Here is a 12,978-nt window from a genome sequence, read left to right on the forward strand (position 1 = left end):
GTCTTTTGAGCGTGTCGCGTCCAATTTACAGAGGGAAGAGGGCGGCGAGGGGGGGGGGGGACCGTGTGCTTGCTGGAGGGGGCTGGCAGCAGAGACACACAGAGCAAGCAGGTGCGAGCCAGAATTCGTGCCTTCCCATTTGCTTAAGCGAGCTGCACGGGCCACTCAGACTGCTGGATTGCTGGTGGAAGGTGGGGCACTGACGGTACGTACCGGCCCTGCTCACCGCGAAAAGTGAAAGGGCATTCACGTCGGCCTGCGAGGGAGGAGCGTCGGTGACGCGTAGTCGACGTGCCGCGGGTGGCCTTATCGCAGACCGGGCCTCTTACACTATCGCGTCCACCTCCAGTCCCATTACCAGAGCCAGTCACGATGAGTATCTTACCCATCATGTAAACAGTTGAGGATTTCCTTAAGATGAGCAGTTAATTGTTGATAGTTGATGACTGTTGGTTCACACCTTATGCTGGGTACTTTGTCAATGAGCCAGCCGTCTTGCCTCGATTGGTGTTCTCAAGTGGCCATGCTGTATTGAGATACTGAGCAGCAGATGACAAGACTGACTAGACCTTTTCTTAGATATCAGTATTCAGCAATATTCAATTGGCAGTTCATGCCATTTTCAACAAACCGAAGCTCTGTTGTTCTTGCCTTGCAAATAAAATAATACCTTTCTACGGCAACTGCCCCCCATCCCAGGAAGCTTGGGCCACTTTGCCCTCGGCTCCTGAGGCAGATCCGATGAAGCTCCAGCCAGTCCCCGTCACCGCTGCAGCCAAATCTCCAAATTTCTGCACCGTACCTTACCTCCGTCCTGCATGCATCCTGTTCGACATCGATACTCGTACCGACACCGACTCCGGCAACGGTACATGCGTCTCTGCCCGACTGCGAGACACCAGCCGAGTGCAACAACAATGTCCCTGCCGCCCTGTTCCTGATTGTCGGTCTCTTACCAGCCTCCTGCTGCTCCACCATCACCATGCCCAAGGTCCGCCTCCCGATCCGAAACCCCACACCGCAAAAGAAGGTCTGGAGCCACCTCCAAGCCGCGACCGCTACCTCCACCGCCGTTATCCCCCTGCCGAGGCCTATCCGACCCCTTCACCTCTACCGCCACCTCCTCCGCGCTACCACATACTTCCCGCTCATCTGCCGTTCTTACCTGGAGGACTGGGTCAAGGACGGCTTTCGACGAGAGCGAGCGAGAGCTGCCTCGGCAGCAGCCAAATTGCCCACTCGTGGGCGCGACCATGGCCGAGAACAAGAAGAACACTTCCTGCGCACAAAAGCCCTCGGGGAAGGTAAGAGGAAGCTTGTCATCCTCAATGCCGCGCTCTTGGGCGACACAGACCGCTTCCGCAAGGTTTTATGGCTCGTGTTTGGGAAGTTAGGCCGGCGACGCCGTGAGCTCATGGCCGACTTTGTCAAGAAGGAACCCGATCCTCCCGTGGACATCAACGAGCTCGAGAAACAAATGCAAGTGTTTGACTCAGAACGAGACATCCAGAAGGCCAGAAAGCTGCAGAGACTCAAAAGGATTCCCCCGACGAGGCGCGTGTTCGACCGGACCGATCCCACGCCCTGGGTTCGCCAGAAGCTCAGTCCCATCGAAGACAACTGGGACATCAAAAAGCTCACCCAGTTCTACACCTCCCAAAAGACGCAGCAACGTGATACGCCATCGGATTGCTGGCCCCGAACTGAACTTGACAACTTCAAGCCTGAAAAGTTCGTCCCTGAGAACGACGTATGGGGCCGAGAGACAGCAGCCCAGAGGAAAACAAAGAAAGTACGTATTTGGTGGAAGAGGACGGCAGACAGGCTTGTGCCACCAGTGGAGCGCAATGAATGGGATTTGTTGCGCTCGATTGTCAGCGGTGATGCGCCTGAGGTCTTGTGGAAACTGGCTCCACGCAGGCCAGTTGCTACGGAGAAGAGTGAGCGGAGGGACTTCCCGTGGTCGGCCTATGCCTCAATTCCCGTCCGCGAAATCGAGAGACCACGGTCTCGAAAGAGAACCCGGTTGACGGGCAAGACGGATGACGGCCCATACTCGCAGACCCAACAGCTGGTGCGCGAGGTTCCATACAGCGACAGAAAGCTTCGGAGGGAGTTCAGCAGGTTATGGCAAGCGTCATCGTACGTGGAGGAGACTAAAAGCGATGAAAAGGGGCGGCACAGGCGTGAGTTTGTCTGGGGTAACCCTTTGACTAGCCCGCCCATCGCATCGGGCCCTCAACGTGGAATCTTTGAGGGCGTCGATGCCCAGGGACAGATACTTGGCGGAAACTAGTGCCTTGTCTATTTGTTTCTGTTATTATACCCCAGCTCCCACTCTATCTAGTCTAGCAAGCCAGCCAGCTTCGGCAGGGCGTCACCATCGACACGCATGCCAACCCACTCGTCCATGGCCTTGGCGCCGATGGACTCGTAAAACTTGATACTCGGCTCGTTCCACTTGAGCACCACCCACTCAAGTCGGCCTCCGTCCATGGCGACGACCTCCTTGGCCAGCTCAACCAAGAGGCGCTTGCCATAGCCCTTCTTGCGCTCCGTCTGGCGTACGTAGAGATCCTCGAGGTAGACACCGGGCTTGGCGCGCCATGTGCTGTAGTTGTAAAAGTACAGGGCCATGCCGACACCCTCGCCCGCTTCGTTGAACAGAATGAGACACCTCGCGGGTCTGCTGGGGGATGTGGATTCCGTCACGGGCTTGCCCGCCGTGTAGGCGGTTTGGTCATCCGGGGCGAAGGCGATGGTGTTTCCGAGTGATTCCTCGGTGGCCTGGACGCTGTCAAGTTCCTTCTCGTATTCCGCCAGCTCCTTAATCAGGGAGAGGATGATGGGAATATCTGGGGCAGTGTCAGTTCATGTCCCCCCGCCTGCATGGCAGCAAGACAGGTTACTGGCTTACCTTCACGTCGCGCATGGCGGACAGTTGAGTTTGAGGGGGCCATTTTGGAGAATGAGTTGCCGGTATGTAGTGTCTTGGGCACAAGACAGCTTGTTGCAGAGCCTCAATCGCAGACAAAAGATTATTTATACGGCTCAGCCTGGTTCTCAAAGGGCGCGCCTATGTCGAAGGTGGAGAAGGAATTATGCATGCGCCCCTCAACCAATGTTAGATTTATGTTTGTTTTCACCGTCTTCGGGACTTGTGTGTTTCATCAGCTGGGCCGAGTCAGAATGAGTCAGGATGCGTCAAGGCAAGCATATCTACAACATCTATAGCCTCAAAAGCAGATTGTTCATAGGAGATTCGAGCAAAGTACCGCCAAGAAACAAGAGACTGGACCAGCTAGATAGCTGGTGGTGAGGGGATGAGGGGTAGGGGAATGGCAATCATCTATCGGTATCTTATCATCAATCTGTAGCGACAGGGAACAGAGCTGCATTCCCCAGTCGACAGCTCTTGACGCAATTTACAATGCTCACTCACTTCTGCCAGCTATTCTCCGCGTCACCGGCCTTATCGGCAGACACATCCAGCCAGGCTCCGGCGGACATGTTCGATTGCCGCCGACACCGGGCCGGAGTCCCCCAGTCCGCGAAAGGAGCGAGCAACGAAGATTGGATGAAGGAATGAATGATGCGAGAACCCTTGGCCGCAGACGCCATTGACGAGTCAAAAGATACGCAATTCCCTTGAGCCAACCGTCTGAACCCCCCCCCCCCCCCACACACTCGCATCGGCGGCGTTCCGACCTTCCTGTTGCGCCATCTGGCCCTGCGATGCGCTCAGAGGCCAGCGAACCAAACATTGGAAGACTGGACCCCCCGCACCAGCTCCAATGCCCCTCCATTTCAGGGTACATTACTGCTGCGATTATGCCATGACTTCCGCTGGTGGATGGGTCGGTGTGAGAGAGAGAGCTTCCTCTGTCCATTATTTGTGATCCGACCAGCTGAAACCCGCCAACCTGAATCCTGTCCGCGCTCAAACTCCTGCTTATCAATACTTCACATCTGTTCATAAACAACACCAAGCCTCACAACCGCTTCATTCCTCTTACCGAGTAATTCCTCACGCCAACACCAAAAACCAATGATCATGCTCCTCCCGCCGCCAAACCCGACCCTCAAGGACCAGAAGCTCCTGATCCTCTCCCAGTTTAAGCCCGACGACGACTTCTATGCCAAGCTGCACTCCCAGTTCCCGGATCTCAAGGTCGTCTACCACGAGCTCGGCTTCCCCGAGAAGAAGCCCGGCAGCACCTTTAACGAGAGCGAGTGGAAGGACGTGACGATCCTGCTCACCGGCAGCGCCCTCCCGGACCCGGAGCAGGCGCCGAAGCTGCAGTACGTGCAGCTGCAGAGCGCCGGCGCGAACCACATCTTGAAGCACCCGCTGTTCACGGACACGGATGCAGTCTTTGCGACGGCGAATGGTGTCCACGGGTATGTCTTCTCAAGTGACTGATGAAACGAGCAGTAAACTCATACCCGCGCAGACCTCAGATTTCCGAATGGATCATTTCAACCTACCTCTCGTTCCAGCATCAACGTGAGTTGCTTCACCCTTCAGGTTACACCGCGTGAGTGCTCATCAACCCAACAGTCCCCAAATACATCGACAACTTCCGCGAAGGAAAGTGGTCTCGCGGAAATGACTGGGTAGAAGACGCCGTCGGTCGCACAATGCAAGTCCCACCTCACTCTCTCCTATCACCAGAGCATCTAACTAACCCTCATCCCCAGAGGAATCCTCGGCTACGGCAGCATCGGCCGCCAAACCGCCCGCGTAGCCACCGCCCTCGGCTTCAAAGTGCACGCCTACACCCTGCACCCGCGCCCGACGCCCGAGTCCAAGCGCGACAACGGCTACTCGCCGCCCGGCCTCGGCGACCCGGAGGGCAAGTTCCCCGCCAAGTGGTTCTCGGGCGCCTCCAAGGCCGACTTGCACGCCTTCCTCGGCTCCGGGCTCGACCTGCTTGTCGTCGCGACCCCGCTGACCGACAAGACGAGCCACCTGCTCGCGGCGGAGGAGTTCCGCATCCTGTCCGCGAAGAAGACGTTCGTGTCCAACATTGCGCGCGGGCCGATCGTCAACACGGACGACCTGATCAAGGCGCTGGACGACGGGCTCATCCGCGGCGCGGCGCTGGATGTGACGGATCCGGAGCCGCTGCCTGAGGGGCATCCGCTGTGGAAGGCGAAGAATCTGTTGATTACGCCGCATATCAGCGGTATGTCGACGAGTTATACGGAGCGGATCCTGGGGATTTTGGACCTGAATTTGGAGCGGTTGAGTCAGGGGAAGAGGCTTGTCAACGTTGTCAACAAAAAGGAGGGTTACTAGACTGTTTTTATTGTAGACGGATCAGACAGCGATCGTGTGTAATGATCTCATTCTTGATGAACAAGGAGGTTTCTCTCAACGGCGCTTGTATTAAGCATGGCTCACTCAATATGGCTACTTTTCCACTTGAACACCGACTCATTCTACACACATGTGGTAACTCTCATTCAAGACTACCTCAAATGAGCCGTTCGTTGTTGCTCACATAGCCACAAAGACATGCATGCCCATCTGAAGCCTTCCCGTGTCTTTCCAATCAAACAGCCTCAATCCGCGGAGACGACGTCTTTCGATCATGACTATCATCGACAGATGTCGAAGCACCCTCTGCAAGAGGGGAAACCTGCGACTTGGGCTGGCGTTTCTCCCTGCATCTCTGTTAGCCACTCAGTCTCCCAGACAAAAACAGCGAGTCTTACCCCTGAGTCCCCAACAACACCCTGACAACCTGCGTCGTAACCACCAAACACACGACCATCACCGCAGAATAGACGTATCCCTTCGGGAACCTCGGCGCCTCGACCGTGGGATAGACAAACAGCGGGATCCACGCATTCGTCGACGTCGCGATCGCCGTCATCAGAATCAGCGTCAACGCCCTCTCCTCAATGTTGTTTTTGAGAATGACGTTCGCCCAGCCGTACAGCACCGAGGACACGGCCACCGCAGAGTACGACGTGCTGAAGGCGAACCACTTCGCCGCCTCCGGCACGTTCCAGGCCGCCAGGATGACAAGCCCGGTGAAGTTGATCGCCGAGGCGAGGGTGATGGCCGCGGGCCTGCCGATCCACAGGTCCGCGCTGAAGTTGATGAACAGCACGAAGAAGATGCCTAGGCCCGGGCTGATGGCGTTGAGCTTGTTCATCTCCGCGGTGCTGTAGCGCCCCAGGCTCTTGATCCACAGGAGGAAGGCTGCGCTGTTGGAGCTGGTGTTGAAGAAGAAGACGTCCCATAGGACGAGGAGGTAGAAGCGCCAGTTGGTGAAGACGCGCTTGAGGAGGCTGAGGGAGAAGGGTGTGCTTTTGACAGAGCTGCCTGTCTTTTCGAGGCGCGAGCGCGCGAGGTCGAGTTCGGACTTTTTCATCACGAGTCTGTTTGGTTTGGCGGGCGTGCCGGGCCAGATGAAGTAGCCGATGAAGGCCAGGGGGAGGGTGATGATGGCGTTGATGATGAAGAGCCAGCGCCAGCCTCGTAGGCCGTGGACGCCCTCGAGGTAGGTCGTTGCCGCGGCTTGGAGGAGGGACGCCGTGAGGGTGCCGAGCGTGAGGCCGATGTAGAATGTGCCACCCCGGCGACCGATCTCATCGCTTCGGTACCAGGAGCCAAGAACGAAGTGAACGCCAGGGAAGTACGAGGCCTTTAAAACGTGTCAGCAGGCACGTCGGGATGCGGAACACCGAGACCAACCTCGAACAAAGATACCATGAACCGGTAGGCCATGATCTCACCATAGCTTTGGGCGCGGTACTGGAGCAGAGTGAACAGTCCCCATCCTTATTCGACAAAAGTCAGCCTATGTTATTGCAGACGATTCGCAGTCTGAGGCGTAGCTCACCTAAATCGAGGGTCGGCACCAGAATGTGCATCGGTACTCGGGGGAACAGGTAGATGAACGGCAGCAGGCCGACCACGTTTCCCACGACAAAGATGGTCTGGAACTGAACCAACTCATTCCCATGGAAGCCGAGTTCATCGGCCATTCCTGATACGTATGCATTATCTACAACGTGTCAATAACCTTCGGCCTGATGGGTTGAGGGTGCCATACTGATGTTGGTCTGGTCCATATACTTGACCCAGTAGAGGATGAAAGCATAGGGAACAATGAGCAGATCCAGTTTTAGGATCAGCTTGCGTTCCTCGGGACTATCGCTGGGCGAGAACCAGTGATACCACCGGCGTGCAGGCTCGGTCATGATGGGCAGATGCTTCAGACTCGCGGCAAACAGGACGTTATCATTTCCCAATTAGCATGTCAGATATTTGCATTGCTTTGTATCCCAAGAAATGCAGAAGCTCTGTACCCCGACTGAGAAACGTCCGAAGTCGTCAGCACAATACCGGAGCACATCACCGGCAAACAAGGGCCGGAGTCCCTGCGAAGGCATCAAGCACCGGCCTAGGCCCCGACCAGCGCGACGGTATTAGCGACCGCGTGGCATTATTGCCGACGTCTTATCTTGCATCGGATTCCGAGATTTGTGGTTGGTTCATCTGAGCTTGTCCGGCTGTCAGTTTGGTGTGTCAACAGGGACCTCGACGATGGTGCAATTTCTCGCGTCATTGCGTGAGCGTTGCAGTCGGGCTTCCGCCGAACCTCATTGCTGGCGTCTCCTGTGGACTTTTTCAACTCCGAGGTTTGTGGAATATGCAGAGTGAAACGTCGAAACATTTGATGATGAGCATTAATCTGTCCTCGATAACTACGATTACTGCCCTCATTGGAGCTCGTGCATGGCCCTCGGCGGCGGCGGAGTTGGCAACTCGTTTATCTCATTCCTGGCATCCAGCTCTGCCTTGAAATTTTCTACCGTGCCATCATGTCCTTGAGCTGCTTTCCGTTCTCCGTTCTCCACAAACACTTCGGTATCTGCTTCGACGCTTGGGGGTTTCCTGTTGGCACGGCGTCGAAATAGGCAGCGATGAACATTGCGATAGTGACGAGAGATACACAAGTGCTGACGCCGATGACAGCTCCAGTATAAAGACCAGATGATGGTTCAGCGGTATAAGAGGCTGGCGATGAGGTCAGGATACTGCCGCCTGTCGTCGAAGTTGGCCCACTAATATCTTTCCACCGGTGATGTTAGCAACATACAGACACGGAAGAGGACTTTTAGTATAACAACCTGTTGCTGCATCAGCTTTGCCAAGTTGGCAATATGCATCAAACACCTGCGTTGCGCTCGCGACCTCCACGTTCGACTGGCCGCAGTTCTTCGCAACAGCAGTGGCAATGATGTTGCTGAATCTATCCGAGCTTTCAGTGCAGAAGCAGCTGTAGGATGTTGTCCTGCCTCCGTCACCGCATCCCGAGACCATGTCTCTCACGATGGAGCTGATGGGGACTTCGGCGCATGACGGCAGTGCGCTGTAGCCGTCCGCCTGGTCAAGATAGTAGACAGCTTCTGCATGTTCTAGAATCCAGAAGCCTACTATGCCGGTAACATAGAGCTGAGACCGCATCAGGAGCAGTTTTGAAGATGTCAGAGAGGGTTGATAGATCAGAAAATGGGTGCTGGTGTGTTGGTCGCCACGCTTGTTGATGAGATGGCGAAGATTTGGTAGACATGAGATTTTGCGAGAGGACTTCAATATACGTTTATCAAAAGCTTTCATCACGCTCATGATTGCGCATTCGCATGCCGCGCGATGTCTGTGATGTAAGCTGAGCTTAGCTTAAGCCACGCAAGAGAGCCACGCAAGAGAGCCACGCAAGAGACAATCTGACTCACTACAGCTGAACTAGAAAAGCCATCGCACCTGATTTAGAAGGCTTGTACCTGACGTATCCCGACAAGATTTAAAGTTGACTCTAAGATACTGAAAAGGTAGCTCGAGGCTCATCATTATCTTTTGGCCGTGATCAAGATTGCCAATGTCTACGCGCAATAACCAGCCTCTTTTATGAATACTTGCAGAATCTCTGGACATTAGCAGGCCATGTTACTACCTCGCAGACTACAAGACTGTTCCAAATGTGCCCTGCTTCCTGGGGCCAGGCTGTGGAAGTCTCAGACATGGGATATGCAGTCTGCGTTTCCAACCCATTGAGAGTATGAAGCGTCGAGGTTTAGCTGTGGGATCCCTGCATTCCATGAGGCTAGCAGAGACAGCCCGCCATCAATGCATCACCTTACTTAGTGTCTCCAGCCACAATCAGCTCTCTAATAACTACATGAACTTTAAGCCCGGCATCCTATATACAAACGAACTCATAGCCGAACGCCTTTACACATTTGCTATCACTTTAACAATTATGCCCATATCAGGTAAAAGTGTTGAAGTGACACCTGAAGGAGTTTGAGGGAAACAAAAGCCACTTCCCGTCGCTAAACACTTCTGCCGCCTGCCTGACTGCCTTGGTCTCAGTTGCCTAGGGTGGCCCCAATGGGTACATTAGCAAACGCTTCTCCCCGTGAAAAGGGCTGAAATGGATCAGTTGCCTGAGACAAACATAGCCGCACAATTCACATGCCGCATCACTGATGATCTGGAGCTGAATAGAGGTAGTGCAAGACGCTGGTCGGTTTTATTTTGCTTGGCCCCTGGCCTCAAAGATATTTACAAGGAATATATGTGCAATGACAATGTTACAAGAATGCGTGTGCCTCTTCAGACTGACAGATGGGTATCACAGAACGGTCCATCGGCCTTGACGAGACCCAGATCAAGAAATCGAAGTTGCTTAGACGCACTGAGAGTACCAGTTGTTGACGACCTCGCACTTGCCAGAGGCGCAAGAAGTAGCGCCAGAGTAGCCCTGGCCACCGCACTGGCCGTAGAGAGCAACAGAGCCGGAGCCGGAGCCGGAGCTGGCAGCAGCGCTCGTGGCAGCGGCGGCAGGAGCAGCAGCAGAGGTGGCGGCAGGGGTAGTGGCGGCAGCCTCGGCAACGGTGTCAGCAGACTTGGTGGAGCCAGAAGAGCTGTTGGAAGAGCTGCTGGAAGAGCTGAGCTTGCCAGCACCGGCGTTGTTCGGGACGCTGGTCTTGATGGAGCTGGCGGACTCGGCGGAAGCGATGGAGAAGCCGGAGAACTCGCTGAAGAAGGAGGTGTCCTTTAGCTTGGAGAAGTCGGTGGAGGTGGTGGTGTCGAAGACGTTGACCTCGCAGGCGCGGCCGAGGGCGGTCTTGCACTGCGCGTTGGTGGTGGCGTCGGGAGAGGAGAACAGCTTGCCCTGGTAGTCGGAGACGAGAGCCTTGACGTTGATGAAGGCGTTGCCCTCGAAGATACCGCGGGCCTTGGTGTCGCCACCCTCGAGAGCGTGGCCGTCGTTGTCGTCCCACACGTTGTTGACGGCGTGGAGGAGAGTGCCACCGCTGAGGGCAGGGCTGCGGCCGGAGGTCTTGTAGATGTAGTTGTTCTTCATGGTGATCTGGTCGTCGGTGCCGACCATCTCGAAGGTCCAGTAGTGGTATCCGTTGCAGCCGGTAGAGTAGTCGGACTCGCCGTTAATGAAGTTGTTGGAGAGAGTGATGCGCTTGCTAGGGTTGAAGCCGAAGACGTAGTGCTGGCGGCCAGGACGGGCAGTCTGTCTCAAGGGTTAGCATCGACACCATGTTATTTACAATCAAGTGACTTACCGTGACGTGGTCAACCCAGACAAGGTCAGCGCCATCGAAGCCAATAGCATCACCACCCCAGACATACTTGGGGTTCAAGTCAGAGACCTGAATGTTTTGGATGCTGTTGTCTGTTAGTGCACGGAAAGCGGCACCAACGTAGGTTAGCACTTACATGACGTTGCTGCCTCGCATGCGCAGGCCCTTGCCCTTGATGGCTCCCTTGCTGCCAACGCCGAGGATGGTCTTGTTGTTGCCGACGTCGATAGGCTGAGTCGGGGCCTTGTACCAAGTCTCGGTCGAAGCAGGGTTGCTTCCGCAGTCGTCCTGGATGATCTTCTGGCAAGCAGCGCCGGTGCCCCAGCTGGCGCAAACATTGCCGGACTCGGTGCCCTCAGACTCGGTGAAGTCGTATTCCTTGGAGAGGAGGATGACGCGAGGCTCATCGTCAGTGAGATACTCCTTGAGCTCCGTGATATCCGCAGGGGTAACGGCAGTTGCGCTGCCACCACCAGTAACACCAGTAGCAAAGCCTTCAGGCTTGCCAGAGACAGTCTGAGCCGCAACAAGGTTGGCAAGTCCCGCCAAGACCGCCAAGAGAGCGGGAGCCGACTTCATTGTGGAGTTGTCGTGATCGAACCAAGATTAAAAAAGCTGGGTGAAAGGCTGATGTTGGTTCGTTGGAAAAGAATTGGAAAATTGTGGTTGAGTTCCGGAACCCAATGAATGAATGAGAGCTTAGAGTGACAAGCCAAAGGAACGAGAGACGGTATGAGAGGTGACAACCAAAAGAGAAAGAAGTTTGGTAGGAACAGAGTTGCGAAGAGCAGTTGCCATGTGGGAGCCGAAGCCTCTTGATAAATCCACCGTGCTCGCGCCTCGATCTATGCCCGCGGATACAGTAGCCGCCGCGGGAACGATCTTTTATCTGGAACAGACTACAGCTGTCACTTAATTAAATCCCGTCCTCAATTGGGAACCATACGACAATTACAGGGCTCATAATTGGGTTCCGCCCCAGTAAACAGTGGAGCGTGCGCCCATCGATCCCCTGCGCAAGCCGCACGCCTGGCCTGAAAGAGAAAAAGTATCCTCCTGATCCCGGCGAGAGCTACCGTATTTGAGTCCGAAAAACAGGCAAATCTGAAGTGGGAGCGCATTGGGGTCCTTTTCTGCTCAGGGGCAAGTGGTGCGCTGCTGCCCACTCTGGAAAACTCTTCGCTATGGCGGTTAGCCTTCCTATTCAAGTCACATGCAGCCGCAAATAGGAGGAGTCGCCAACCTATCAGTGGTCAGAGCATTCGGCCTCTTAGTTCTTGACTTGAAACGGCATGACGTTGCTGATGCTCTTGGACTTAATTAACAGCCCGTAGCCAACGGCGTCCACTGGCCACAAAAGGGGGATCAAGCATACTTGTGAGGTTAAATTAATACCGTACAGCAGAGAACCAGCGGGCTCGGGGTTGGTATTACGCGTTAGGTGTGACCTGCTGTTGACGCCCCTTGTGGTCGCGGAGTATCGGTCCTACGCCCTAGAACTCGCGCCTAGTAAACCCGCGTGTTATTCTGTGACCCCTGTATCGCCATTCCGCAGCAACGTCTCCAAACATCGAGCCAAGGACGATGACACAGTCGTCTGTCCTGGGCTGGAGTAGCCTAAAAAGAAAAGGGCAAAAAGTAACACAATGCTCTGGGGAGGAATAACAGACATTTCAGCACACCACACGATATGTTCATGAGAGTCGTGTCAAGGTACGGGGTGTTGATTGGCTTTAACTTCGGCCTCCGATGCGATCCGCCTGCTGTAAGCAACATAGGATTGCGGTGTGAACAGGGGGATGCATCATCCCCTAGCGTAGATGAGCCGTATTATTTCCCAGAAATTGACATGTCACACAGGCGGATCTATTTCTAACGTCCCCGATCTAGTTTGCGAAAGCGAGGACTCCCAACATGGTCGACGATCATTCTATGATGATCCTTTTGGCGAATTGTTGCTTGCAGGTACTTATTGGCGTCTACAACTCGACACAACATCAGCCGCGTGTGGTCTGGCTAGTAGAGCGAAATTGGATCTGAAATTGTAACCAGAAAGACTTTTCGGCCTCAACCAAGAGACAAAGTTGTTTTGGCCACTTGTTACACTGATACGTTCAGTTCTCCCTTCGCAGGCATGTTATCCACATATCGTCTGCAGTGGTGCTACGTAGCTGGGAAATTGCGGTGACTTGAGCCGTCCGATCAAATAATGATGAGAATGCAGGAGTGATTCTAGGAACCGATAGAAGTAACAACGTGTGAACTCGTCCCAAGACCACAAACGGCCGTGTTCTACATGCCTCGACTTATTCAATACAAACCAGAGGAGACTGGAAACGATCCGATAAGGCTAGT

General features: G+C 54.7%; 5 protein-coding genes across 5 annotated transcripts; 2 read left to right on the top strand and 3 right to left on the bottom strand.

The window, feature by feature from the left end:
* Nucleotides 1-982: 982 nt before the first annotated feature.
* Nucleotides 983-2,296, top strand: COL26b_005503 (uncharacterized protein; the record flags this gene model as incomplete). Its single annotated transcript, XM_053178347.1, has 1 exon — nucleotides 983-2,296. One exon carries the CDS (start codon nucleotides 983-985, stop codon nucleotides 2,294-2,296), a length of 1,314 nt encoding a protein of 437 aa, XP_053037749.1.
* Nucleotides 2,297-2,343: 47 nt separating this feature from the next.
* Nucleotides 2,344-2,960, bottom strand: COL26b_005504 (uncharacterized protein; the record flags this gene model as incomplete). Its single annotated transcript, XM_053178348.1, has 2 exons — nucleotides 2,344-2,855; nucleotides 2,918-2,960. 2 exons carry the CDS (start codon nucleotides 2,958-2,960, stop codon nucleotides 2,344-2,346), a joined length of 555 nt encoding a protein of 184 aa, XP_053037750.1.
* A 1,088-nt stretch (nucleotides 2,961-4,048) lies between these two features.
* On the top strand, nucleotides 4,049-5,302 carry COL26b_005505 (uncharacterized protein; the record flags this gene model as incomplete). Its single annotated transcript, XM_053178349.1, has 2 exons — nucleotides 4,049-4,401; nucleotides 4,702-5,302. The coding sequence occupies 2 exons, from the start codon at nucleotides 4,049-4,051 to the stop codon at nucleotides 5,300-5,302; spliced, it is 954 nt and encodes a 317-aa protein (XP_053037751.1).
* A 415-nt stretch (nucleotides 5,303-5,717) lies between these two features.
* COL26b_005506 (uncharacterized protein) lies at nucleotides 5,718-7,218 on the bottom strand (the record flags this gene model as incomplete). Its single annotated transcript, XM_053178350.1, has 4 exons — nucleotides 5,718-6,659; nucleotides 6,710-6,795; nucleotides 6,858-7,022; nucleotides 7,071-7,218. The coding sequence occupies 4 exons, from the start codon at nucleotides 7,216-7,218 to the stop codon at nucleotides 5,718-5,720; spliced, it is 1,341 nt and encodes a 446-aa protein (XP_053037752.1).
* Nucleotides 7,219-9,710: 2,492 nt separating this feature from the next.
* Nucleotides 9,711-11,202, bottom strand: COL26b_005507 (uncharacterized protein; the record flags this gene model as incomplete). Its single annotated transcript, XM_053178351.1, has 3 exons — nucleotides 9,711-10,553; nucleotides 10,606-10,708; nucleotides 10,760-11,202. 3 exons carry the CDS (start codon nucleotides 11,200-11,202, stop codon nucleotides 9,711-9,713), a joined length of 1,389 nt encoding a protein of 462 aa, XP_053037753.1.
* Between the last annotated feature and the right edge of the window lie 1,776 nt (nucleotides 11,203-12,978).

Source organism: Colletotrichum chrysophilum (assembly GCF_026319265.1).
Source record: "Colletotrichum chrysophilum strain AFK26 chromosome Unknown scaffold_37, whole genome shotgun sequence".
Taxonomy (NCBI): domain Eukaryota; kingdom Fungi; phylum Ascomycota; class Sordariomycetes; order Glomerellales; family Glomerellaceae; genus Colletotrichum; species Colletotrichum chrysophilum.